The sequence below is a fragment of the Mastacembelus armatus genome, chromosome 12, assembly GCF_900324485.2.
Source record: "Mastacembelus armatus chromosome 12, fMasArm1.2, whole genome shotgun sequence".
Classification (NCBI taxonomy): domain Eukaryota; kingdom Metazoa; phylum Chordata; class Actinopteri; order Synbranchiformes; family Mastacembelidae; genus Mastacembelus; species Mastacembelus armatus.
This window is the reverse complement of record NC_046644.1, coordinates 10146386-10171457: the sequence shown is the minus strand read 5'-3', so window position 1 is coordinate 10171457 and position 25072 is coordinate 10146386. Positions and strand designations below refer to the sequence as shown.

The 25072-nt window shown below is 38.9% G+C and overlaps 1 protein-coding gene across 1 annotated transcript; it reads right to left on the bottom strand.

Moving 5' to 3' along the window:
• Nucleotides 1–1813: 1813 nt before the first annotated feature.
• On the bottom strand, nt 1814–23808 carry atp2a2b (ATPase sarcoplasmic/endoplasmic reticulum Ca2+ transporting 2b). The gene is made up of 23 exons (XM_026296842.2): nt 23140–23808; nt 22796–22813; nt 22600–22682; nt 20284–20388; nt 17864–18002; nt 12134–12214; nt 11230–11315; nt 10734–10889; nt 10439–10580; nt 10004–10170; nt 7350–7438; nt 7128–7230; nt 6903–7034; nt 6626–6745; nt 6081–6299; nt 5839–5962; nt 5469–5680; nt 5123–5343; nt 4785–4987; nt 4565–4650; nt 4260–4393; nt 3886–4003; nt 1814–3724 (listed from the first exon to the last, which is right to left on the bottom strand). Exons 1-23 carry the CDS (start codon nt 23255–23257, stop codon nt 3452–3454), a joined length of 3129 nt encoding a protein of 1042 aa, XP_026152627.1. The 5' UTR covers nt 23258–23808; the 3' UTR covers nt 1814–3451.
• Between the last annotated feature and the right edge of the window lie 1264 nt (nt 23809–25072).

Genomic DNA, 25072 nt, shown 5'->3' with positions numbered 1-25072 from the left:
GTGGATGCTATAAATCATGTAGGTGCTGTATCTTTAACCCAACGCTGCCGCCCAGTGGTGTAATATGAAATGTGTGTAGAAAAAGCTCCATTTATGTGGATTTGTTTATAATACTATAAATTACTAATTACACACCAAAACAGAGATGCAAGAACGCAGCACTGATTTCACCGCAATGGAAAAGAAAGACAAATCAAATACTATATTATTTTATTTACCTGAAACCACAACCTCAGTAATGCATGTACAATCATTATTAGTCTTCAATAATGATCGTCTTTATACACATGGTTAATATTGTTCTTTGACCAGGTGTCGCTGAAGGGACTGCACGGGCCCCTCGCATTAGATCACAGTTTTACAGCAGTTGATAAAGATACATAATGATAATAAGAAAGCAGAGGCAATAAGAAAACACTGTTGTATTGCAGGATTACCAATGAATCAAAGTTATCAGTCTGTTGTCCTCATTGCAAAGGACTAATTCATCACAAAATGAATTGATCAGTGATCGGCCTAGGGGAATTACCAAAGGGGGGAGGTGTTTAAAAAAAAAAAAAAAAGAAAAAAAGTTGACCTTAAGTAGAGCACAGTCAAGTTCAGCATGAGTCATTTTGTCTAATATTGTGCAAATTACCCAAACCATTACAATAAAAACAGTGGTTTCCCAGTATCTACGATATATCCATCTTAAAACCATCTTAATATGTAATTTGAGTATTATACATTAGAATCTATAAATACAAATCGCAAAGCCTACATACAGCTGAAACGCATGCATGAGTTTTATACACTGATATACAGCTAAGACCATTCAACCCAGTGTTTTTAAGATTCTTTAAGCTACCATTAAAGTTGGAAACATGTTCTTCATGCAAGAAGGAACGCCGAGGGTGTTAAGAACTTCCCTGCACACAAAACTGGAATAGTCATATTTATATAACATCAGCACACAGAGGTATAAGTGTGTTAAGAAGAGTGTGTGTGGTTGTGTGTTGTGGTGCATGGGGCAAAGGTGACTGTATGTGCAGGTCAACCCTTTCATATTTGGTCTTATTACTTTGAAAACGTTCTTCTTTGTTGTTGTCTGTGCAGGGAACACACGCTGCTGGTCATTGTGGTGTCTGAGGCGTGTGATGATAAGAGTGAGAACTCCATGCTGGATGGTAGGATGACTTCCAGGCTCTGCGCTCACTCCTAAATTACGTGAATCTTTTATGAGAGCCAACCTAAAAAGAGAGGAAAAACAAAAACTATTTCAGTGTAAAACACTTAAAAAGAGTACATTTTTTTCACATTGTACTTTTTCTACTCCACTACCAAGAAGACATTCTCAGTTTTGTGAACATAAGCAAGTGAGATGGGTGAAAAGAACAGCACACAGTGACATACACAATAGTAGCATGTGGTCAACATCAAGGCAATGTTTCTTTGGTTTTTTCCTGAGGACTGTCAACCCATTGCATACCTCTAACAAGACAAATCGCAATGAAAACTGCCATCAATGACCCTGATGAGTCATGAAAAGTCATGTCCAAAACCAATTTCTCTATATGTATCTCATATTTGAAACCAAATTTCTTATTTAACTGAGTTTTGTTTTATTAGATTCTACTGTAATGATGTGGTATTTAGTAGAGTATGAAAAAGACAAATGGATACTCACTCTAGTGACAGGGGAGCCAATGGAAGGCATTGAGGAAGAAAAGCACACAGTTGTTAAGTGGAACACAAACACAGTGTGAACAAACCAAAAAAAAAAAAAAAAAAAAAAAAAAAACACATGCTCTAGACAAGTTTTTCTCAAACATGGAAATGTCCATAAACGATGCTCAGCATTAGTGCAGCTGACTGGATGGGCTCTGAACCAACATGTGCACACTACCACAAAGCATGGTAAGCCCAGCACAAGCTACAGCTTCTAAATATTAAAGGCTGTAAGAGGCAAATGTACACAAGATATGTTTCATTGTGTCATGAATATCTCCTGCCCATCACATTGTGCCAAGGGAACTGAAGCATTCATAGGTCTGAAATGATTTGTATTCAAGTATCATACGCACTTACACAAACACTGGGAATGAAGAAAGGTGACAGCCACTGGCCTCAAAAAAAGTATTAAATAAAGACAGAAACACTTTGATTCAAAGGGTTCAAGAGTGTATTTTTCTTTTAAGTAACAAAACAATTTGGATTCTTATTTGCAATCCAAGATCATTTGGAGTATCCGTTGTATTGGTATTTTCTTTAGATTTTAGTATTACTGTCCTTTGAATCAAATGCCATGGAGATGGTAATTAATATAAAACATCCCCAAACACTTCTGTCTCAAAAGGAAAACAGAAATAAAGTTAATGTCAAAATTCAGTATAAACAAACATTTTTAAAAATGTTAGAGGGAACTTAGATTTTTTTTTTGTTTGTTTTCTGCACAAGCAAATAGGGGCACACCTCAGATGTTATGTTTTAGCAAGACCACTGAGGAAAAGCATCTAGAGATGAGCAACAAAAAGTATCATATTGAGGTAGCTGTGCTCTGCCCAGTGCAGAAAAACTGGCTTATTTTCAATTCTTATAGTAAAAAAAAAAAAAAAAAAAACCATCCATGAAGTTAATTTATACTCTAACATGGGGGAGGGGGGCATACACAAATTTGAAATGCTAAACCACATAGAGTTCATGCATGGTCACAGGGCATGCGGCTTTTGTTTATCAAGACTTTTTTTTCTTTTGTTTAAGCAGAGCATTCAAACATTCACTCCCAAACCTTTCCCAGTCCTTGTCTGCCACATGGAAGTTGTCTCTCTGAAAAAGTTCTGAGTTTATACTGAAGACACAATGGTAAACATTTGAAAATAAATCAAGGCGGTATGTCTAAGCCACGCTGGTCAAACAATTTACAAAGCCATAAAAAAAAGTTGCATAAAATAGTGTTCATTCTCTGTACAAATCAATGGATTTCTCATCACTTCAAATTTCTTTTCATGTAGAGGGAAGCTAAACAAATCAATCTACTACTGTTAATGTAGTGACAAATAAGACAAATGGTATCCCCAAAATTATTAAAAACATAATCCTTAAAGGCAATATTGATATTAACAACAAAACTGGCAACAGTATATTTTCTTTTAAACCAGCAAGTCCACAGCTAGGGGAGTGATGATCTTCTAACACTCACATTTGAAGCCTCAACCACTCACAGATCCTACCCCAACTCAAAACAGGTGACTTCTCAATGATGACATATTATAGTATTTGTTATGTTACATGTGTTAAAGTTGGTCCTTCTCGTACACACACACACACACAAGCACACACAGTAACTACAAACGCACACACATACTAGCTACACACATATTGGAAGGCAGAAAGGGGGGAGGGAGAGGAGAGAGGGAAGTGATGGCGGTGGTGGAGGTGTTGGAATGAAAAGTTGAGGTTGTGCTCAAGTCAGTCAGGACCAGAACATGTCGGCCATGTTAGTGTCGGAGCTGTAGATCCAGAGGACCAAGGGGAGGGAAATGGCCACGAAGGGCCAGGAGATGCCCTCCATACATGCAGACAGGCAGCAGCCTCTGGAGCTGGCAGGCTTCTCCAGATCTTTACCGGGCTCCAGGTAGTTCCTGGCTGCAAACTTGAGCAGCTCGTCTAGAAGAATGACAGGCAGCGAAATCTTGAGCACCATCAGCCACTGTGTCAGATTCAGAGGGGTGATCTGGAAGATCATCTGAAAAGAAGCACACAATCCCCATTATACACAATATTAATAAACCGCATTGTTTTAGCTTCAACAGCAGACTAAAGAATTCATGTGTCACAACAACAGCACTTTTGTTCTTTGTGCAAATTTCTCAGCATCCCATTAAAACTAAAGCAAACATTTCTCACTGGAAGAGGCTCCACATAGAGGATGAGGAAGTGAAGGGACATGGAGAGGCAGATGGCTCCCAGCAGCCACACGTTCTCCCAGGGAGGCATACGCAGCAGGGACTGGTTCTCTGACACGCTGAGAAACAAAGACAAATGGACATTTTTGTTAAAAGCCTGACACTGAGTAACACTAGTAAAATAACAGATTGGTATAGGTATGCATAAAATAACTGGAAAATGTAAAGATCTGGAGTTCAGTTGATCACAGAATATTACTGAAAAATCTAAATATAGTTTTTGTTTCTGCTGACTAAACAACAAACCTGCTGAACATGCTTCACCAGCTAACTTAGCCGTACCAACAGATGGGAACATGCCCTGCTCAAACTAACCTGTTCAGGGCATTGCACATCTCAATGGTGACCAGCACAGACAGGGCCATGGTCATAGGGTAAGGGGACTCAAAAATCTTACAGTCCAGATCCTGGAAGTCTGGATTCTCTGGACCACACTGCAGAAAGTGGCTCTATAAGAAATGTCAGCGAGAACATAACACAGTAGTTAATGTAAACAATGTTTCTAATATTGTATTTTAATAGTGCATATATATATATATATATATATATATAAATAAAATAAGAGCAGAAGAATCTCTCTTGGTGTGTTAAATTAATATTTGTTTGGCTATAATTCATACCAGCTGGTAAAAGCTGATCTTTGGACCATCCTCAGCAGCAACAAACCACCAGGCAGCAGCACCAACAGTGGCAGCACCCACATAACCTGGTTGCACATTTCAAAAAGACATTGTATAGAAGGTGAACAATGCTACAACTACTTTAAAATGTCACATCCAGCTCCTACATATTGCCAACAACATTGCCTTTGACAATACAGATCCCAATCTCCCCACTTACATCCAATGGCCAAGTATCTGAAGAAGAGCCATCCAGAGATGAGGGGCTCACGGGCATTGCGTGGGGGTTTGTTCATGATATCCAGATCTGGTGGGTTGAAGCCTAAGGCGGTGGCAGGCAAACCATCAGTCACCAGATTGACCCAAAGCAGCTGAACAGGAATGAGAGCTTCAGGGAACCCCAGAGCTGCTGTCAGGAAGATACTACACAGGAAATGAAAATCATAATCACTACAAAGATCTGACTAAAAGATCTGTGTAATGTCAAAACATAATGTGTGTGTGGACAGTGACAGAGCAAATCGAGTGTGTGTGTTTACAGAAACCAGTCATCCCTACCAGACGACTTCGCCCACATTTGAAGAGATGAGGTATCTGATGAACTGTTTCATGTTGTTATAAATTGCTCTTCCTTCCTCAACTGCAGCGACAATGGTGGCAAAATTATCATCAGCCAGCACCATCTCAGAGGCAGTCTTGGCTACAGCTGTGCCTGAGCCCATGGCAATGCCAATCTCAGCCTTCTTGAGGGCAGGAGCATCATTTACACCATCACCAGTCTAAGGGGAGCATGAAAACCAGGGTGGAAATTTATAAACGGCAATGATTTTCAGCTTCAGATTTTACATTGTAACAAATGTAGTCGCACAAGAAAAATTTCCTTTAGCATGTCCTTTTTTCTTACCATAGCTGTAATCTCGTCATAAGACTGCAGATACTCAACAATCTTGGATTTATGTGACGGCTCAACACGGGCAAAGCAGCGGGCTTTGACCACAGCTTCTCTTTGTGCAGCAGGTGACAGGTCATCAAACTCTCGACCAGTAAAAGCCATCCTGGAGACGTCGTCATCCTCCCCAAAAATACCAATCCGCCTGCAGATAGCCACGGCCGTCCCTACATTATGAATGATAGCACATTACATACTCGATTGAACTTCATAAAAAAGAAATTGGAATGCAAGTATACTTAACTTTGTTTTTCTATGTGCTATCATGCTTTGAAAAAGAAGTTAGAATGATATGGGCCAATCAGATGCAACTTTCTCTACGTACCCTTGTTGTCACCAGTGATCATAATCACTCGGATGCCAGCAAGACGGCAGAGTCTAATAGAGGCTGCCACCTCTGCTCGGGGAGGATCCAGCATTCCCACACAGCCAACAAATGTCAGATCAGTCTGAATGACAAGAGGTTTAAACATGCAAGTCACGCCAAATTACAAAACCTAAAAACCAAAGTTGTGTCAAAAGCTTTTGGAGACCCCAGTGACCATGTCAATCTGTCCAGGCTCTTACCTCATACTCAATAAAGCGGGTTGAGTCCTCTAACACCAGTTTGTCTTTGTTAATTGGGTTGTCTCTGGTGGCCAGAGCCAGACAGCGGAGTGTGTCCCTGCCAGTACCATATTCCCTGATCACAGACATTAGTTTTTCCTTGATGCCAGGGGTCAATGGCACCTTGTTACTGCCTACACGAATGTGTGTGCACCTGTCAATCACTCCCTCAGGAGCACCCTATGAGCAAACACAAATTGGAGAATGACAATGGGAAGAAAGAATAAACTGGCATGTAAAGAGAAACATTTTCAATGAGCAAAACTTCTGATGATTTCACCTTAGGAATTCACTCTCAGTATTGACAATTACTATAATGTTTTGATAATAAAGGCACACTCAATTCCCCTTAATTATAATGATTATTACAGCACTATCACAATAATGAAAACCGAATGTTCTGAGTTGGACAATTACATCTAACACAGTATTATGGTATTGTTTTCATGTAAGAACACGATCAGGATTCAAACCTTGCAATAATTCTCTGTGTGTTCATTTCTTACCTTTACAAACATCTTGCCAACAGAGGAGTGAGCTTTATTAGGCGTACAGTACACAGACATGGACTTCCTATCTCTGGAAAATTCCAAAGTAAATTCTTTCTTCATCAGCTGCTTGATCACCTAAAGGTATAATAAAACACAATCGCCATAGTCAATTAACATGTTAGTCTTTCCACATTTAATTAACTTCATCTTATTTGAACTGATCATAGAACAAAGGTCAGTTTGATTAATACGGGTTGATTACACTGACTTTAAAGAACTGAGAGTTACATACAGAGTTACAAGCATTGGCACGCTCAATCTTGGACAGGCCTTTAACATCTGTATCAAACACGTTCATCTTCTCCACCAGGCATGTGAGAGCCGTCTCTGTGGCCTCACCCACCTTCTCATACACACCTTTGGCCTGGACACAAAGACAGAAAATTTAAATTTATATCATCCTTCACACTTAAATATTATTTCGAGAATTAACAAGCAAAAATGATTCACTGCCAACCTCGTTATAGTCCAGTGAGGAATCATTACAGAGAGCACAGATGGAGGCCAGCTCCACCAAGGCATCATACTGGGAACATCGGACAGTTTTGCCATCATGGAACCTACAAGGATGTAGAAGTGACTAATGAACAGTGGTATAACAAAGCTAATCCTTAGCTTGGAAAAAGCACTTAAACTTTCTCATTTTAAAACACACAGACTGAAGACACTGCATACTCACACATCTCCATCTGGGGCGTATGTGGAGCCAGTAACGGTGAATTCCTTTAAGGAACAGTGATCACCCTCTGCTCGGTCGATGATAAACATCTAAAAAAACAAGTTTTGAAGAGACAAACTATTAGTAGTTAATAATCCCACTACTCAATGTCCCAGGGAGTAAATGCCTCATGACAAGAAAAGGTTGAGGGACACTACATCCTGCAGGTGGCAGCAGACCACTATAAATAAACCATAATATCATGTATATTTTTTGAACAGGGAAGTATAATAATGAAATGCTGAGCAGAAGCAGACACAAAGCACTATGGTGGAGAGGCTCCATAAATGTCATCTTACAGCAAAGCAGAGACACAATTCCTCTGTGTAGCCACAAAACATGAATATAATACTATAAAAGTGAATCACTAAGGTGGAAATAGTTTGACCTCAAGTATTCAAAGCTTTAGATAAGGAGACTAATTGGGCTGTCAGGTTTACACATCTTTTTACACCTTCATATAATTCATTTAAAATGTTTAAGTTGTTTTAATTATAATGTAGAACTTGTCAATTAGATACAAAAAGATTATCCATATTATACTAGGGTAGAAATATAAGAGGATAACATGAAACTTAAATCAAAGTGGTAAAAAGAAATAATATAGTACAATTGTCACCACAAGGGAGTGGTTTCACTCACACATAACACTGTTGAAGCTGAAGCAGCACATTTGGCCAAAATTGATAGGGACAGGACAGAGATGTATACTAGATAAAAATAGAAATATCTGAATAAAATGATGAGATGGCATTATTGCTGGACTTCCCTCAGGTACTGGCAAGATTATAACAAAGTAGTGATGTCAGTGGCAGTTCTGCACAAAATACAAGAGAAAGTCAGTAACTGAAGAGAAACAGCCACTCAAGGTGACTAATTTTAGTATTGCCCTTCAGCCAGGGGTAGCTTGGATGCTGCAGATGCATCAAGCACAAGGTTATGAGAGTGACTATCAAATACCCATAAATAAGGTTTCCAAGATGATGCCGTTCAAAACTGCTGAAGATAATTTTGATATGAAGAAGATTGTGGTGGACGAGCAAAGACGGCAAGACAGAGACGGGGGTGAGAGAATCCTCCAATGCAAGGTCAGTTATGCAACTCTACCGCTGGTTGACTAAATACTGCATACTGATCAGCATGCTGCCTGTGCAAGAAGGGAGAGGAGAGGGGAATGAGGATGGAGAAAAAAGGAGGGAAACTGAAGACCAATAAGATAAAGGGCTGAGGAAAGATGGAGAAGAGGAGTAAGTAGAAAATAGTACAAAACATAAAAAATAAAAACTGACTGTGTAGGTATGACATTTTTTAAGCCAAAGACAATCACTAAATTATTCATGCTCATATACCTGCATGTAATTTTATTATTTTTAATCTCTGCTTCTGTACAACAAAATCCTTAATTATCCATTATTAGCCATTAGCAGGCCCAGCTTCTGCAAAATGCTGCCAGGGTTGCTGTATTGCTCAGTGAGTAGTTTCTAACTGGAAGGTTCTAAGATGCTCAGATGTCAGGAAAGCCAACCCTTGTAGTTCCCATGGCAATTTTTAAAAATTCTATTTATTTTTGCACTTGTCTTTCCATTTTCTTCCAGCTTAAAGTGAGCAATACTCTGTGTCCTGCAGATCCCTTTACTGCTAGTACTACTGTTCCCTGGGGAGAAGGCGGAGCCATACATTGCTTCCTGATGCTGACACCAGGCATTTGCCATACTGAAATTCAAATAACTTAAGGACCAATCTATTGCTGGGTTCCTTGGAACCTTGGAAAATGTAGATGGAACACTTAATTTAATAGCTGCTAAAATCACCAGATGGTACAAGATACACTGAGCACACTGGGTGCATGATTATCTTTACTCATCTATGTAGCTGTTAGCGACTTTAGCTCTTATTCCACAGTGTGGACCAGCTATGAGAACATAGGCAAATGGTTTAAATAAATGGCCTCGCCCATAGTTTGTGCTCTTTCCTCTCTGAACACCTCCTCCTCCCCAGTCTTGCACAGTCATGCACAGGCAGTGATTTTTGCCTGACAATTGTTCATTTCTTGACCCATGACTACTGGTAAATTTATATAATTTTAACCAGTCAGTAAAGCTAGTCTGGCACGTTTACACTGGTTACTATGAAAGCAATGTCGTTATATGAGCTAAAAATGTCAGCATCACTTTATGTGAACTTCACTGACTGAAGGTTAATGACGTGACTTTACATGAGTGCTCAACAAAATTGCCTGTGAGATAAATATGGGAAATAACAGGTTAAATATAGTAATTCTGACTCTCAGTTAAATTACATGCCTAGAAAACTTGGGTTAAAGCCATTAAACTAGGTAAATATTATATTTCATAAACTTCAACAGCAAGGTAAAATTTACTTCAGCTGTTTAAGATTGAGACAGAGCTATGTGACAATACAGACTTTCTTCTAGTTTAAATGTTCTTTCACATTACATTTTGATATTTTGTGTCTTATTTCATGGAAATTTGTATCTTACCTAATTTACTGAAGCTGTGATTGTCAGACGTAGCAGTTGTGACAATATTAGATTTAAGAATAAATGTGAACACAAACTAATGTACAATTCACTTCTGTGTGTCATGTTCTCTTACTCTGCACACAGACATCTGATTGGTGGTCAGCGTGCCAGTCTTGTCAGAGCAGATGACAGATGTACAGCCAAGGGTCTCCACAGAGGGCAAACTGCGGACAATGGCATTCTTCTTGGCCATTCGGCGTGTTCCTAAAGCTAGGCAAGTAGTGATGACAGCAGGCAGACCTGAAGAGAAACACGAACAGAAAGAGAGGAAAAGAGGAGGATTAAGACATAAATGAGAAGATACAAAGTTATTGAAAAAAACAAAACAAAACATTTATATTAATTCACCCAAATGATTGAAATACTATATCTTCGGCCATACGTTATACAGTACTTTAAAATAATGTTTTAGGATTTTCCGACAACAGTCTGAATAATAGTACAGGGTATTAAGTAAGATCTCAGAGCAATGAGCTTGGCTGTATAATTGCATAGCTCTCCAGCTTACCCTCAGGAATAGCAGCAACTGCCAGGGCCACAGCAATCTTGAAATAGTAGACAGCACCTCGGATCCAGGAGCCTCCGTGGACAGGATCATTAAAATGCCCGATATTGATGATCCACACAGCAATGCAGATCAGGGAAATGACCTTGAATGAATCATTAGTTTAAATTTAAAGATCACATGAATAGTGTTTACTCATTAACAAATCTGCACCATAAATTCTACCTAAACAGAAACAGGTGAGACAAAAAAAAAACAAAACAGCAGTGTGAGAGAATAACGTAACTTTAGAAATAACCTTTGACAGCTGCTGTCCAAACTCATCCAGCTTCTGCTGCAAGGGTGTGCGCTCCTGCTCTGTTGATGCCATCTCATCTCGGATTTTACCAATCTCTGTGTTGCCACCTGTGGCCACCACAACACCAATGGCCTTACCAGCTGCAATGTTGGTGCCCTGGGGAAGAGTAGTGAAAAGCAGACAATAGAATAGAAACCATTATGAAGTAGCAACTCTTCTCAGAGATGTGTGACAATAATACATAGGACATGCAACATGCAGCAGTAAGTGGCTTCCAAAACAAATTTTAGAAGCAGTAGTAGGTGCCATGGTAATATATTCCATAGTAGAAATCCTTTCTACAAATTAAATGAGGAAACTGCTGAGGAGTCTTCAGTTGTTCAGACATGCACCATTTTGCATTTTTCCTTCACAAGACAAAGTAAGCAGGGAGGGGCAAGGATTTTTTAAAGTGTTAAATAAGACTGAGTAGCCAAATATCTCATGAGTCACTCACAGAAAAGAGCATATTTTTCTTGTCCTGGTTGACAGCACGTGGATCAGGCACCGGGTCAGTGTGTTTGATCACAGACACAGACTCTCCTGCAGAAGAAAGAAAGGCAAGATAGGAGAGGGGGAACGGTGGAAGAGCAAAGTTATGACGCTTGGTTGACACACTGGGCAGGAGTGGAAAAGGCTTTGCTGCTGACCACGGCCTGATAATTATCAAATGCTATACACAGCCACTACCTTTCAAAGCCTACATCTGATGGTGTGCTTACATGTTATGTTTGTGTGTAGTCAGCTGTGCAAGGATTGTGGTGCTCTGATAAAGTAAGGTAGAGAACATTTGACAGTCCGTATGGCCATGAATGGGGAAAGGAAGAGAGGAGAAAAATAGCTGAAACACAAATATCCCATGGAATTTGCTACCAATTAAGGCAGCAGAGCACAAGACAAGAGATTTAAGGAATTGATTCACATAAAACTCTTCTCTCATGCATTATCCATTCTTCATATTCTCACCTTTAATCTTTTTCTTCTATCTCACTGTCCAATTATCTATCCACACACTCATCCATTTAGCTTTCTTTTTATCCACAGTGCACTCTACTTTTTGTTTAGGCATCAAATCAGCAGACATCACACAGTGTAATGAAAGGATATGCTTAAAGAAGAGGTAGAAATTGTTTATTCTGCTCCATCTGGCTTGAGCTGAAGAGGGGAGCTGTTGCAGCAGACGTAGGTTAAGAAATAATGTGCAACTAATACAAGCCTATATGTAAGTTATGGAGGAAAACAGTATTATGTAAATATACTAAATGAACAATTAAATATAAAGAGTGATATCACAGAGATAAAGAAACATGAACAGACTGACACACTGACAAGGGTGCAAACTGTTTAAAAATGGTTTTCACCTGTGAGAATTGATTGGTCTACCCTCAGGGTGGTTGACTTGATAGAACACAGCCTGATGTCTGCAGGCACTTTATCACCAACTGTGGAGAGAAACAACAAAGCAGAGCTGAAATACCTCTTCACAGCTTCAAAGCATCTGTAAATGACACTAGGTACAGGTGAACTCGCTTTGAAAGACTACACATTTGACAGTGTAACTGTACAACATGTAAGAACACACCTTAAAAATTACAGTATTATATAACAAAATGAGAAAATAATTTAGTATACAAACAAAAATCACCACCCACAGAGACTAAAGTCATGGAATTAAAGTCAACTGCTGTATTATCCCAAGTCATGTCATTTGGGAGTAATAAAACAATCAAACTTAAGTTATTTGCTGGAGAGAGGTTGAGATAGAGTTAAGGATTTAAAGATTATTAATGTTCCATTCATCCCATCCACAGGACACAAATAGATTGCTGCTCATTCTTTCCACTAACACAAGGCTTCAGCAATCCCCAGTAAAACCAGTATAAATATACACTAAATTCAACAAACAAGTGTTTCCATTGCAGAAAGCCGATAACTATGATTAAAACAACTGACTTTTATTCTCTTTACTTAAAAGGGTATCAAAGTTTGACTGCTGTGTATAGTTCTACATGCAGATTGGTTTAGATCTTAGCTGATAACTTTTCAGCTTTGTCTGGGAAAAATGTTAAATAGTCTGACCATATTATGCTCTCAGATGCATATCTAATTTAAGCACATCTTTTGAGTTTTCCATTACAATGCACTTCTACAGGATGTGACTGCAAATACAAACATACAGTGCACTGTTTCTTAAAAAAGGTCAGATCCATGATAAAGAATTAATACACAGTCTGAAATGTTTTTAAAGCAGTCTTGTAATAATTACCAGTATGTTCTCTGTATAATACTGTACTAATGGTCTATGAGAGTATGAGCCAAATGTGGGTATTCATATAACCAAAAAACTGGATGGCAAACATTTTATTAAAATTCTAAATGGAAAATGCCACTCTTTCACAAACATAAAATATTATTTCAGCTTACAATAAAACATCTCACAGCTTTGAAGGGTGAAGGTAAAAGCAATATAAAGAGGCTCTTAAGAGGTCCCTCTGTGGACAGTGGTGACAGACATGTAAACCAATCCTTAGGCCTGAGCAGTGCCCTTCTGAGTAAAGGAAGAAGAAGGGGAAGGAGAAGAGACGAGAATGGGAAGAGGGATTAGATGAGTCCTGAAAACACACGTCCAAAAATGGGTAAACTATTTTGATCAGTTGCAACTGTGCTGCTGGATTTGGGGGAGGGAGAATGATTTAAAAAAAAAAAAAAAAAAAAAAAACTGTTTTAAGCAAGGAGAACCCACTTGATGTCACATGAATTGAAATAGAAACAGTATGACGTGTACTTGCGTACAGATTGTTCATTCATTCCTATTAGTTTGTGACATCTTTTAGCCATTAATATTGAGACTGAAATGAGGAAATTATATACAAAAAATGATGTAATCAATAAAATAAACTTCTCACTCTATTATTTCACCCTTTGGTGAATCTGTCTCATTACTGAAAATTAGTACATTACATTAGTGAAAATTCCTCTGAACTGTAGCATTACCAAATTTGGTAACCAGAGGCTGTAAAAACCACTTTATCTTCACCTGCTTGCCTTCAAAATAGACCCCAGATTAACAGACAGGAGATAGCAGAGGAGATGAACAAGCATAGGGAGGGAGGACACAAAGAAGATGAGGAACCGAAGTTGCTGGAAGTATTACAGACTTAAAGCCCTGTGGGAAAGTTACTCCAAATAGTCACTAATTAGAAAACCACCTTGAAGTAATAGTGAAACACCTCCCTATTTACCACCCACATTGGGAATAATGTCACCTTCATAGAATAACCCACTTCCATGGGCAACGAGAACAGCTTGGCAGCGGGAAGAACTAGTCAATATAAAGGCCCCTGAAATGAAACCCTTTTAACAGCTATATTAATTATGATCCTAATTTCCACACATAGCACATATTGTTTTCAATACCATGACAAATTTCTGAGAATAAAGAGCCTAATGTTGGGGCTGGTGCAGCATTGTCACCTAAAACTGATTAAGCATAATTAGATAAGCATAAACGTAAATTCTCAATCTCCATTTTTGTTATTGTTTACTTCTAAGTCATTCCATAAGCACGCACAAATACACAAACAGACCAGAGTTATTGTGTAATTATCTACTTAAACTTGAAGTAACTCAAAATTTGCAGCTATTCCAACTTAGGAGTGATATTATCTTTCCTTTCACCCTGAAAGAACAGGCTCTTTTTATATCTTATTTTTCTGGGAAAGAGTGGACATCCGCTGGGATATAGACCTTTTCTTCTCCCATGTGAAAAAAAGGATTTCATCTATGTCATCCGTTCCCTTGAGTGGGGGATAGCAGGATCCATATATGTAAGTGATAGCGCTCCATTAGCTTCAACCTAAGTTGTCACAATGCATTCAGGGCATGTACCCCCACTTTACTTGCTCAGCCCCACCAATGCAACTTAAGGTTGTTAACATAAGGCAAATGTCTGTTTGCATCTAGCTTCTAACCATGGTTCAAACTGAGTCACCCCCATCTCAGGAAATGTGAACTGCATCAAGTCATGCAAAGGTCATACATAAAGGCTAAGGACATCTCAGTATCATAATATAGTATATGACATATTGTATTTTAAAGTTGGATTAAAGTTAGAGCACTCTAACACAACATCAAATTATGCATCAGGAGGGATCCAGACAAACAGTGGAGGTTCATTAGGGGGTTGTATATTTTTCCCTGTGACAGAGGTTCGCTAATGTGCTTGCATGTAAGCTGACAGCCTTCTGGGACATTTCGTGAGGTCCTCCAGGGACTCTTCCACTATATTCTTAAGAGGAGTGGAAGAAAAACTGTGCATTTGATATAATTTCTCACTGTTCAAATAAAAAAGCAATAGCTTGACCATGTGATAGGCATGGATCATGGACAAGTGGAACAGAGGCAAAAGATGATGGGTAGAGACAAATAGCCTGGGTGATGACAACACTCTTAAACTCAAGTGAGGAAATCTGGCCATGTGGCCATCTGGAGCACAAATTATTTAGCAAATTGTATCTGTACCCTTTCCAAAAGTTACATCCTGTCTTGCTATCTCCTCCCCTGAGGCACGACAACATTAGTGGTGAACTGTTCTCTCAGACTGTGGTTAAGATGAACCCACAAGGCAGAAAGAACAAAGGTGATCAGTCTTACATATAATACAGTCAAGTTACACACAGAACAGCCATCAAGAGTAAATCAGAGCGGGGGAGAGACAGTGGGAAAGAAAGTATATACATTTTATTCCTGCCGAACAAGGTTAAGGCCATCTCTCTGGTAACGGACTAAGAACATCTCATCCACTAAGAAATTGCAAGGTGAAACAAGACAATGTAGCATAGCGTGAAAAAAATTGAATGTGGTCAAATTTTCTGAAATGCAATGTAACATCATCCAACAAGACAATAACATACATGGAAGCACAAATTCCTGGTGGAATACTTCGCACATGAGTATTTCTGCTGTTTACCTTGAGATCTTCATGACCAAAAATGAACAGCTATAGTGACGTTACTGAGTTGTGAAATCCTGTCTGTCAGAGCATCTGTTAATGTAGAAACTATTCTTCCGACTAGATTTAGCGGATCATATTTTATCTAACCTCCAACAACACAGTCCTTTTTTTATAGTTTGTCTAAATCTAGCTTACTTCCTCTACAAAAACATACAGGAAATACAGCTATAGATTCTCCCCTGTACAATAACATTACTGGTTTCTAGTTATTGCTTACATCTTATGTTAAATGCTAAAAATGTTCATATACAAGCTGAGGATACCATGATTCTGTGATTTGTATTCTAGATGTGTCACTTGACGTCCTCCTCAGAAAGGCAAAACAGCAAACTTATAGACAAAACACGACCTGTGGTCAATGATACCCAACTTGGATTTGGACAAACAGTTTGTGCAACATTGCCAAAACACTGAACTGTGAAGTAAGCAAAGCCTGTAGGAAAAAAACATGCTGCAGATGAATCTGTAAGACAAGCGAATAGATACATTCTGGAAAGTTGAGGTAGTTGTTTCTCAGACCCAACTCTTCCATCATTGGGCACAAATGCGTATATATGTGACAATGAGTGGAAGACAGTGTGCAACCTTCACTAACACACTCGGTACACAGAGTTCCACTAACCACTTAACAACAATTACTCTGATGGAGCAACTGAGCTGTAATGGCAAAATTATCAGACCCTTGATCTAAAAGTAACAAAAGATATAAACCATATGCCAGTACCCCTTATATCACCAGCCATTATGCTGTAACTTGCTGATCTACTAGTTGATTCCACTGCCATAGCTAACATAACCACATGGCTCTGTGGCTAAGTTAATGTAAATAGGGCAGCTCTTCTTTCCATAGTTACGGTGGCAACGCTCAGATGTACCTCTCTGTCAGGATCACTGGAACTGATAATGTCTCACAAGATTACCTGAGATGTCAAAAGGTTTAAGCCAAATAATTCTCTTCAGCTCAACACTAGTAAAACAGACTGACTTGGTTGGAACCTATGATGAACACCAAAGCGCAGGACGTCCTTGTTTTAGAGGGGCTTTATTGTGATTTCTGTAATTTCTGCAGGGAGATACTATATAACTTCATACAATATGTTTCCATAGCTGTGTAGCAACTGCAAAGAAAAATCCTGTGTTGCAATCAATATAAACCATGATGTGCTGCCAGCCAATTATGTGAGTTCTCCTTGTAAGTAATGTAAGTGGCTTTGACCCCACTGAGCTTTACATCTTTATTTAAAAATAACACAAGATAACTTCATCCAAGATGAACAAATCAATACTGCACTTACAGCAGGTTTTAAGATTAACAAAATAATTTTGGCCGGGTTAAGTTAGAGTGAAAGGGTTTCGTTTTGTGTCAAGAGCGTAATATACTACAGCACTGACTGCAAAAGACGGGAAGATTGTGGGCAAACTGAAAACCTGTGAGATAACAGTAAAGAAAATCAACAAAAAAACGAAACTCATACAAAAACAGAAAAAGACAAAGAATGAGCCAAATAAACACTAAATCTATAAATAAAGACAGCAAAATCCCACAAACAATAATCACTGAAAAAAAGAGTTAAAAAAAAAAAAAAAACAAACGAGAAATGAGAGGTAGTGACGCAAAAGCCACAAACATATGTGGCCCTGTCCAAGTTGAGGTTAGCCAACAAATGTTCAGGAACAGATTGGACCTCTGCTCTTGTGTTGCATAACTGCTTTACTTACTCGGTGCTACAATTATTCTGAAATTGTCAAGGGACATGAACAGGATGAGGGATCAGCTGTGTGAGTGAGCGTGTGTGTTTAAAAAGTCAGTAAAGTAAAATACAGTAAAAGTCTGTTATGACATTATTGAAGAACTGATGACAAATGTTATCTGTACACCTTTTACACTCCTGTCTGTGTGTTGAATTACATCAAGTCAGTGGGCCACAGGAAATAACCAATAATGAATCTGGGTTTTCTTTATATTAAGCATCCTTTGAATGTCAGGTGTCTGATTTTGTTGATGGCTGGCCTCTCTTCTGTCATAATAACTTAAAAGTGAGAATATTCAGAGTGTTAAAATACATTTTTAACTTACCTGCCACCTCCACGATATCTCCAGGAACAATGTCCCTAGCCTTGATTCGCTGGACGCTCTTTCTATCCTGGCGGTACACCTTCCCCATCTCTGGCTCATACTCCTTTAGTGCTTCAATGGCATTTTCTGCATTTCGTTCCTGAATAGGAGGAAAGGGATTAAGGTTAAAAACCAGTAAATTCCATGCACACGCAAAAAAATTACAGAGGTAGTAGGTGAAAAGAAAAATGTAAACTGTGTCCTCTCAAAGACGGCTACAGCACAGTTATTTAAAACTGAGTCAAAGTCTAATCTTTATATAAGATTGTGACAAATAAAAAATAAACTAAGTGCAAATCATGACATTGTTTAGAATAGAAAGTGGAGCAGGATCAAAGTGGAGCAGATTACATAAACACTGAGGCAAATGGAAGAGAGCTTTTGAGTTGGGTTTCTTTCAGATCTAAAAATAAATAAATAAATAAAAAATTATACGTTAGGCCTACCCTTACATGGGACCCCAATTGCCTTTATAACTTAAGTAGAGATAAGACCACAAAGCCATTTTTCTTTGGTTTCATCAAAATGTTCCCTTCTTGTCTGGTCAGTTGCTTCCTAAATATTCTTCACTTGCACTTTTCTGTTAGTGCTGACTTTGCCTGGACTGACTGACTGCTCTGAGATCAGACAGTTCCAGTGGCAGCTCCCAAAGTGACTGGCAGAAAGGGAGCACTCAACTAGACATTGTAAGACAGGACACACAACCTCAGGACATTATGATATTGGGTAAGGGGTAGCAACAGAAACACAATGCTATAAATTAATAAATAAATTTGCCAGTCAAGATGTGGGTTTACAAAGTTCTGGGAAGTTGGACAAGGCATACAAACTAGAGTTTCTCAGATTTCAAAAGATGACTATCCCAATATCAGAATTTATGCTTTGTTTGCATAAACAAAGGCAAACAACCAGACACTTAACAACTCCCTATTTACACAAGCCTCGGCAGGATGTTCAACAAATATTTAATTTACAAGACAATCCAGCACAGACCCACCCAACCTACCAGGTGTCTTCTTTAACTTAGCATACTAGTGTAACTTAGAATTTATTAGATATATATCCCAGCAGACCCTTGGATAAGCAGCGACACATTTTTAATCTATGCAAAGTATAAGAAAACAACCTTATTAACTCTTAGATATTTATAAATCTACATGGAAAAGATATTTTCTTCTAAGTAGGTTGCTATGAGTGTGAAGCAAGGAACCAGAGAAACATGTCTGACAAGGGATTTGTTTTGGACATTTCCAGTCTTTTATACAATACAAACCAACAGGCACCACCAAGCATTGAACAAATACAAGGTAACTGCTTGATTTATCACCAAATGATTCTGTTAGCTTATGAATGCAAAAACCCCCTTATCTAACCCCGTCTTCTTCTAACATGAAGATGTATTACAACCAGGAATGTCTATCAGTTATGTCCAACAGATAATATGCAACCTGCTATCAGTTGAAATGTGACAAGAAAATGCCACATTTTTCTGTGTTCAGATGAGTGCCTCCATCCATGACTGCTGTTGCCTTTGCTTCCTGCCTATAATTAAGGTGTATGTTGACAAACTAATTCTGCTTCTTAAAGGAATGGATACTATAAATGCTGGGAGAGAGCCTAGACTCAGTAGGCACACATAAACACAGAAGCACACACAGAAATACCTTCTCACAAGTGGCATTTAAAATAATTGCATTTGTTTTGTTCAATTCTGTCCTGCTGACCAAATGTTAATAAAAGTCTGGGTAAAAAAAATGACATTAATATATCAAGTAAGGACAAAGTGGAGCTGGCCTGGTTTCCAGACTGGGACAAGAAGTGCATGTGATTGGTGTGTTTTAACCCCGAGGGGTCCAAAAAGAATTGTGCCATATGTTATTATAAGATTTTTCATTCAATGTTGCATTAGTGTCCTTGTTCAGTTATACTGCTGTTCAGCTCGTACATACTGAAAAAATTTGGTGACAACTATCAAAATGGAAGAAAATTTCTGCTGAGATTCTCTTTCTGTAGTGTCATACCTTTTAGTAAAATCTTATTTTTGAGCTGTGTCTACACCATGATTGCGACACTACTAAACTATATTAATAACAATAATGTATACATGAGGATCAACTGAGAGGGAAGAGTCCATTAGAAAAATTCCACCAGTCCTCAACTTTTCAGCAGTAAAATGACATTATTTGGCATCACTTCTATAAAAATTTAGGCAAAATGTTCACAGCTGAATCCACTGCTGGATGTTTAATTTTAAAAAGAAACTTTTCTCCACTTTCAATGCAACAATGACTATTTCAACCACTCCATAAACCTTTGGGTCAAAGAGATAAGATTTAATAACCGGTCTCGACTAAGCCAGATTTGTAGATGTGTGTGTTTACCTGCCAGACTCCAACAATAGCATTTGCTATGAGAATAAGCAGGATAACAAAAGGCTCCACGAAGGCTGTAATGGTTTCTTCACCCTCTTCGAACCAGGCAAGCACCTATGCATAAAAATAAATAAATAAACAAACAAATAATAAAAAAATATAATGCAAACAACACTGAAATGTAAGATCCTAGAAGGATTTAAGTCTTGACCTGGGATTATATTAGCTGATTCCAGTTCAATACCAACTGTTTTTTACAGATGATTACATTTAGAAATTATTTGGTGGGGTCACACAGTTTTTGTCATCAAAGCCTGGTTCAGAAATGTAAGAAGAACATTAAAATACTGTTCTCTTAAATAAGGCAAAGGTTTATAAAATTGTGTTGCCCGATCTCCATGTAATTTGACATTCTACAGTACCTACTGAATGAGAATACACTCAGGAACCACAATATATAATAGATAACATCAGTTCAGTAGGAGACATCAAATGTTTAAATTAATTCACTACAAAATGTACATTCACCAAAAAAGGCAGAATTCCATGTCATATGAGGATCAAAATGTTCTCCAGCTGGCAGTTCACAGAATGCAATGCAAATACAGTATAGTAAAGCATGTTGGAATGCAAGAGATTGAACTGGAATTTTTGCAGTGAAGACAGAATAATAGTGTCCACATTAATATAAGATTCAAAGGTCTTGAGTACTTGCCACTCACTAGCTAGACAATGGAGATTGTGGGGTTTGTTTTCATAAGAAAATGGTATTTCCTCCCATACATCTTGCTATGAGGTGAAGCTGAGCCAGAACTTCACTTTGACCTTAACTAACAATTTGGTATAATGATTTTAAGTATCTAAGAATCAATTAATATTTCATCATAAATATCAAGCCAAGATCTGCGTGCATTGCAGAAACTGGGCCAACTGTGTTATAAAGTCATGTCAGGAAATGTAGCAGTGGAGTGCAGTAGCCACTTTCTCCTCTTTTGGAATCTATGCCAAGAGTGAACTGTGTCAAATAAAATTACAACAGCACCCTATCTTCTACTACAACCTATTTAAGCATGGTGTCTATCAAACTAAATAATTTATGTTCCACCTATCAGTTCCTGAGTGACTGAATATAAAGGCTAATGTTTTTATACAATCTTTAAGTCAGTGTGTCTGTGAGTGCTAGAGTGATTGAGACTATAATGTGTACAACAGCTACTGATTTATTACCTTTGTAACCACAGCTGGCTGTCATTGCCATGCCTTCGTGACTGATGATATTATAAGCCTTGGGCCAACAGCCAATCCTAGCGTATGAATGGGGCCACACTGTTGTTAACCTAACTGCACTGGGGATTGTCACTCACTGGTGACAACAACACAGGCATCACAAATTGTCTCCTTGTGTTCATGTCATGTAGTATTCAAACTAAAAGCACAGACACTAGGTATCAAACAAATTCTGATACTTGCCCATCATAACATTTTAGTCCTCTCTAGAGTACAAGAGGCATGTCAACAGCAGGAAGCAGAGAGAAATATATATTTCTCAAGTATCCATTGCTTTTGCATGTGACATCATCACCTGTTCCTAGATTTTGGGCATTTCTTTTTAAACATGCATTCCTTGCCTATTGATGTGTTAACATAGTCTCTATGAAAAAGGCTGCAGGACTTTTCACCTTAAAACCAAATGCCTGCATATGCAGTGACAGAAAGACAGAATCATGGGGGGGGGAAACTGTTTGTCTGGGTTGTGTCACAGGACAGATTCTGGGCACTTATCTTCTCCACTTTGAACAGTATTCTAGCAAAGCCGTGACCTGGTAAGAAAAAAAAAAAACTATATACAAAGCTATTCTTGGAAAGTTAAAAAAAAAAACAAACACTAAACTCATCACCGCACGGGCAAAAACAAAGATGGTAGTGTAAATGTGTAGAGAAGAACACAATGTTCAATTGGAGGAAGGCCAAGTTTTATCATTTTACTTTCTCCTTGAAATTTAATATTCTTTCTTGGAAGAAAAGAAGCAGGCTCTTGTACTTAAGATCTCTGTGTGAATTGCCCTCTCATACTAAAATACTCTATCTAAACTTAAATTTAACTTCAGTGTTCAATGCACCCCAAATGTCATAACCTGTTCACAGACTCTTACTACCTGTGACCTTGATAACAATGTAAGTGACATAGAGCATTAAGCTGTACACAAGTGCACAAGCTAAATACAAGCTATTACACTTGTTACACTAGATCAGCTCAGCCTCTTACATATCAGTTGAATGCACACTGAATAAGCTATATGGACAGCTCAAACATGTAATACTCACAAAGGATATGCACGCAGCAAGTAAAAGGATCCTCACTAGCAGATCTTCAAACTGTTCAATCACCAGTTCCCAAAGAGATTTACCTAGAAACAACAGTTTCATTTAAAAATAATAAAATGCTTCTCTTTCATTAAAATGGAAATTAGAGATCATAAACATAGAGAGATGACTCTTTGCATTTACAGTGTTCACTTACCCTCCTCAGCTGGCAATTCTGCACAGCACCCCATTCAGACCGCGCACAAGAGAAATGGACAAGAGGTTAAACGTTAGTAACTTACTTCATACACAATCAATGCATCGTGCTGTAGCAGCAGCGAGAAGATATTACACAAACATGGTATGAAGGAGGGATGATGTCCTGATAACTGAGTCACACTTCTTCGGGATTTCGACATACAGCTCGTGACGTCAACAGCCTTCCCTTTTGTGCGATTTGCCCTCTGCCAATCGGGAGCCGTGGGCCATAACGTGACACCGGCAGAAAAACGTTATATAGCTACTTGTTTCTGAACAAACTGACGTTAACCAGTTGCTTACCATTTGGTCCATATCGTTCCCGTTGTTTCTTCACTTGTTCCGAACTCAGACCCGTGCTTTCATTCACGTTGAAGAAGCTGTAAACTTCTTCAACCGTCTTTGTGTGTGCGTTGTCCATGGTGAACAGCCACTTGAGGACGCCGCTCGTTTCGCCCTGCTGGTCCCAACCTCAACCTGTCACGGGTCTTTGCTCTTTCGGTGTCACCCCGTGATTAAAAACAAAAATACTTGGATTTTTTAGATCGAAGGCTCACTGCGTTGACTGTTACCGGCTAATTATTTACAACACAGGACGGCGCAGTCTGCAGGTGTCTGGCGAGAATGGACGAATTAGCGGCAGCTGAGCTAACGGGAAGCTAACAAGCTAAAGCTAGCTAACTGTTTGCTCTGGTTGAATTCGCCGGCTGTGCTCTGTTAGCTTTGCCACGAGACCTTGAATTATTAATTCATATCAACACCGCAGCCACAAATTGACGTTTTAACTGTCCTGTCTTCTTTTTAAAACAGCGAGTTCCAGAATAAAGGTGTCCAAATAGATAATTAAACATGTGGCAAAGTCGCAGCTCCGTTCTCTTCGCCCGCTGTCTCTGTGTGTTGCGGAACCACCAGAGTCCTCGTCGCCACCAATCGGGTTTGTCCGCTGCAGCTCTCGCGCACGTCGAATGCGGTGTTCAGTGTCCGCATGTGGAATCAGCTCATTGGTTGGAGACACCGGAAATGTCTCTCTCTCTCTCTCTCTCTCTCTCTCCCTCTCGCTCTCTCTCTCTCTCTCTCTCTCTCTCTCTTTCTCTCCCTCTCTCTCTCTTAGTGTGTATCCGTGTGTGTGTGTCACTACAAATAGTAAGTGCTTTTCTCTTGTTATTGAGAAATCATCATTCTATTTCAAAATGTCCTATTTGCTTATTGCTTCTTTCTTACTGAACGGCTTCATTCTGAATATTCTCAGTCATGTGAAACATTTTCTGTCTTTTCTATTTCAAACGAGAGTGGCAGGTAGAACAGAATATAGATTCAACTTTACAGAATATATTTTAGATTTAGGTTAATAAATCCATACTTCCCCTCAGAAAATGCTTCCAGCCCCTTGCAACTCTGTAGTCATCACTTTTATAATCTACTGGATGTGTCTGCTGAAAATATCCCTTAGACTGACAGAGCAAACCTGCCAGTGACATAACACAGCCAACCTTATCATTTGCTGTCTGGTGCTTTATCAAGGATTTATCTGTTACATTAGTCCTAAAATTTGCCTTGATAGCAAAGAGTCAAATTGGACAGTGTATGTATGTCTGTCCCTTTTGGGAAATAGCATACCTACAGTTTCAAAAACAAACATCCATCCATTATGTATACCCGGTTATTCCTATTTAGGGTCCCAGGATCAGCTGGAGCCTATCCCAGCTCTCTTTGGGTGAAAGGCAGGGGTACACCCTGGACAGGTCACCAGTCCATCACAGGGCCACATAGAGACAAACAACCTCACACACTCACACTCACTCCTATGGGCAATTTAGAGTCACCAATCAACCTGACATACATGTTTTTGGACTGTGGGAGGAAACCAGAGTACCTGGAGAAAACCCACACAAGCACAGGGAGAACATGTAAACTCCACACAGGAAGGCCTCTGACAGGTTTCAAACCAGGAACGTTCTTGCCGTGAGGCAACAGTGATAACCACCAATCCACCATGCTGCCCCACTAGTGAGATCTAGCTGAAACTGCTGACTTTGCTTTGATCAGATATCTGTATGTGACAGAGTTCATTTATTGTGTCCCACTCATTTCCTGCAGACATTTGGTTAGCCACAGTACACAACCATTTATCTGACCTCCAAGTAAAGACTACTCAGCCATTGTTCTGCCCTAAAAAAATACTGAATACACAATGAAAGTAGTCAGACATACTTCATCCTAGGGAAAAGAATTATTT

Bases quoted from the DNA above. Each gene is read 5' to 3' on its own strand.
- atp2a2b (XM_026296842.2), bottom strand. From the start codon at position 23,257: ATGGACAACGCACACACAAAGACGGTTGAAGAAGTTTACAGCTTCTTC. The intron at 18,003-20,283 runs GTAAACACACAC...CCTCCTATTCAG, and splicing joins CTATTGTTGGAGTCTGGCAG to GAACGAAATGCAGAAAATGC. The intron at 5,963-6,080 runs GTAAGAGCCTGG...CTTGTCATTCAG, and splicing joins CCCGCTTTATTGAGTATGAG to ACTGATCTGACATTTGTTGG.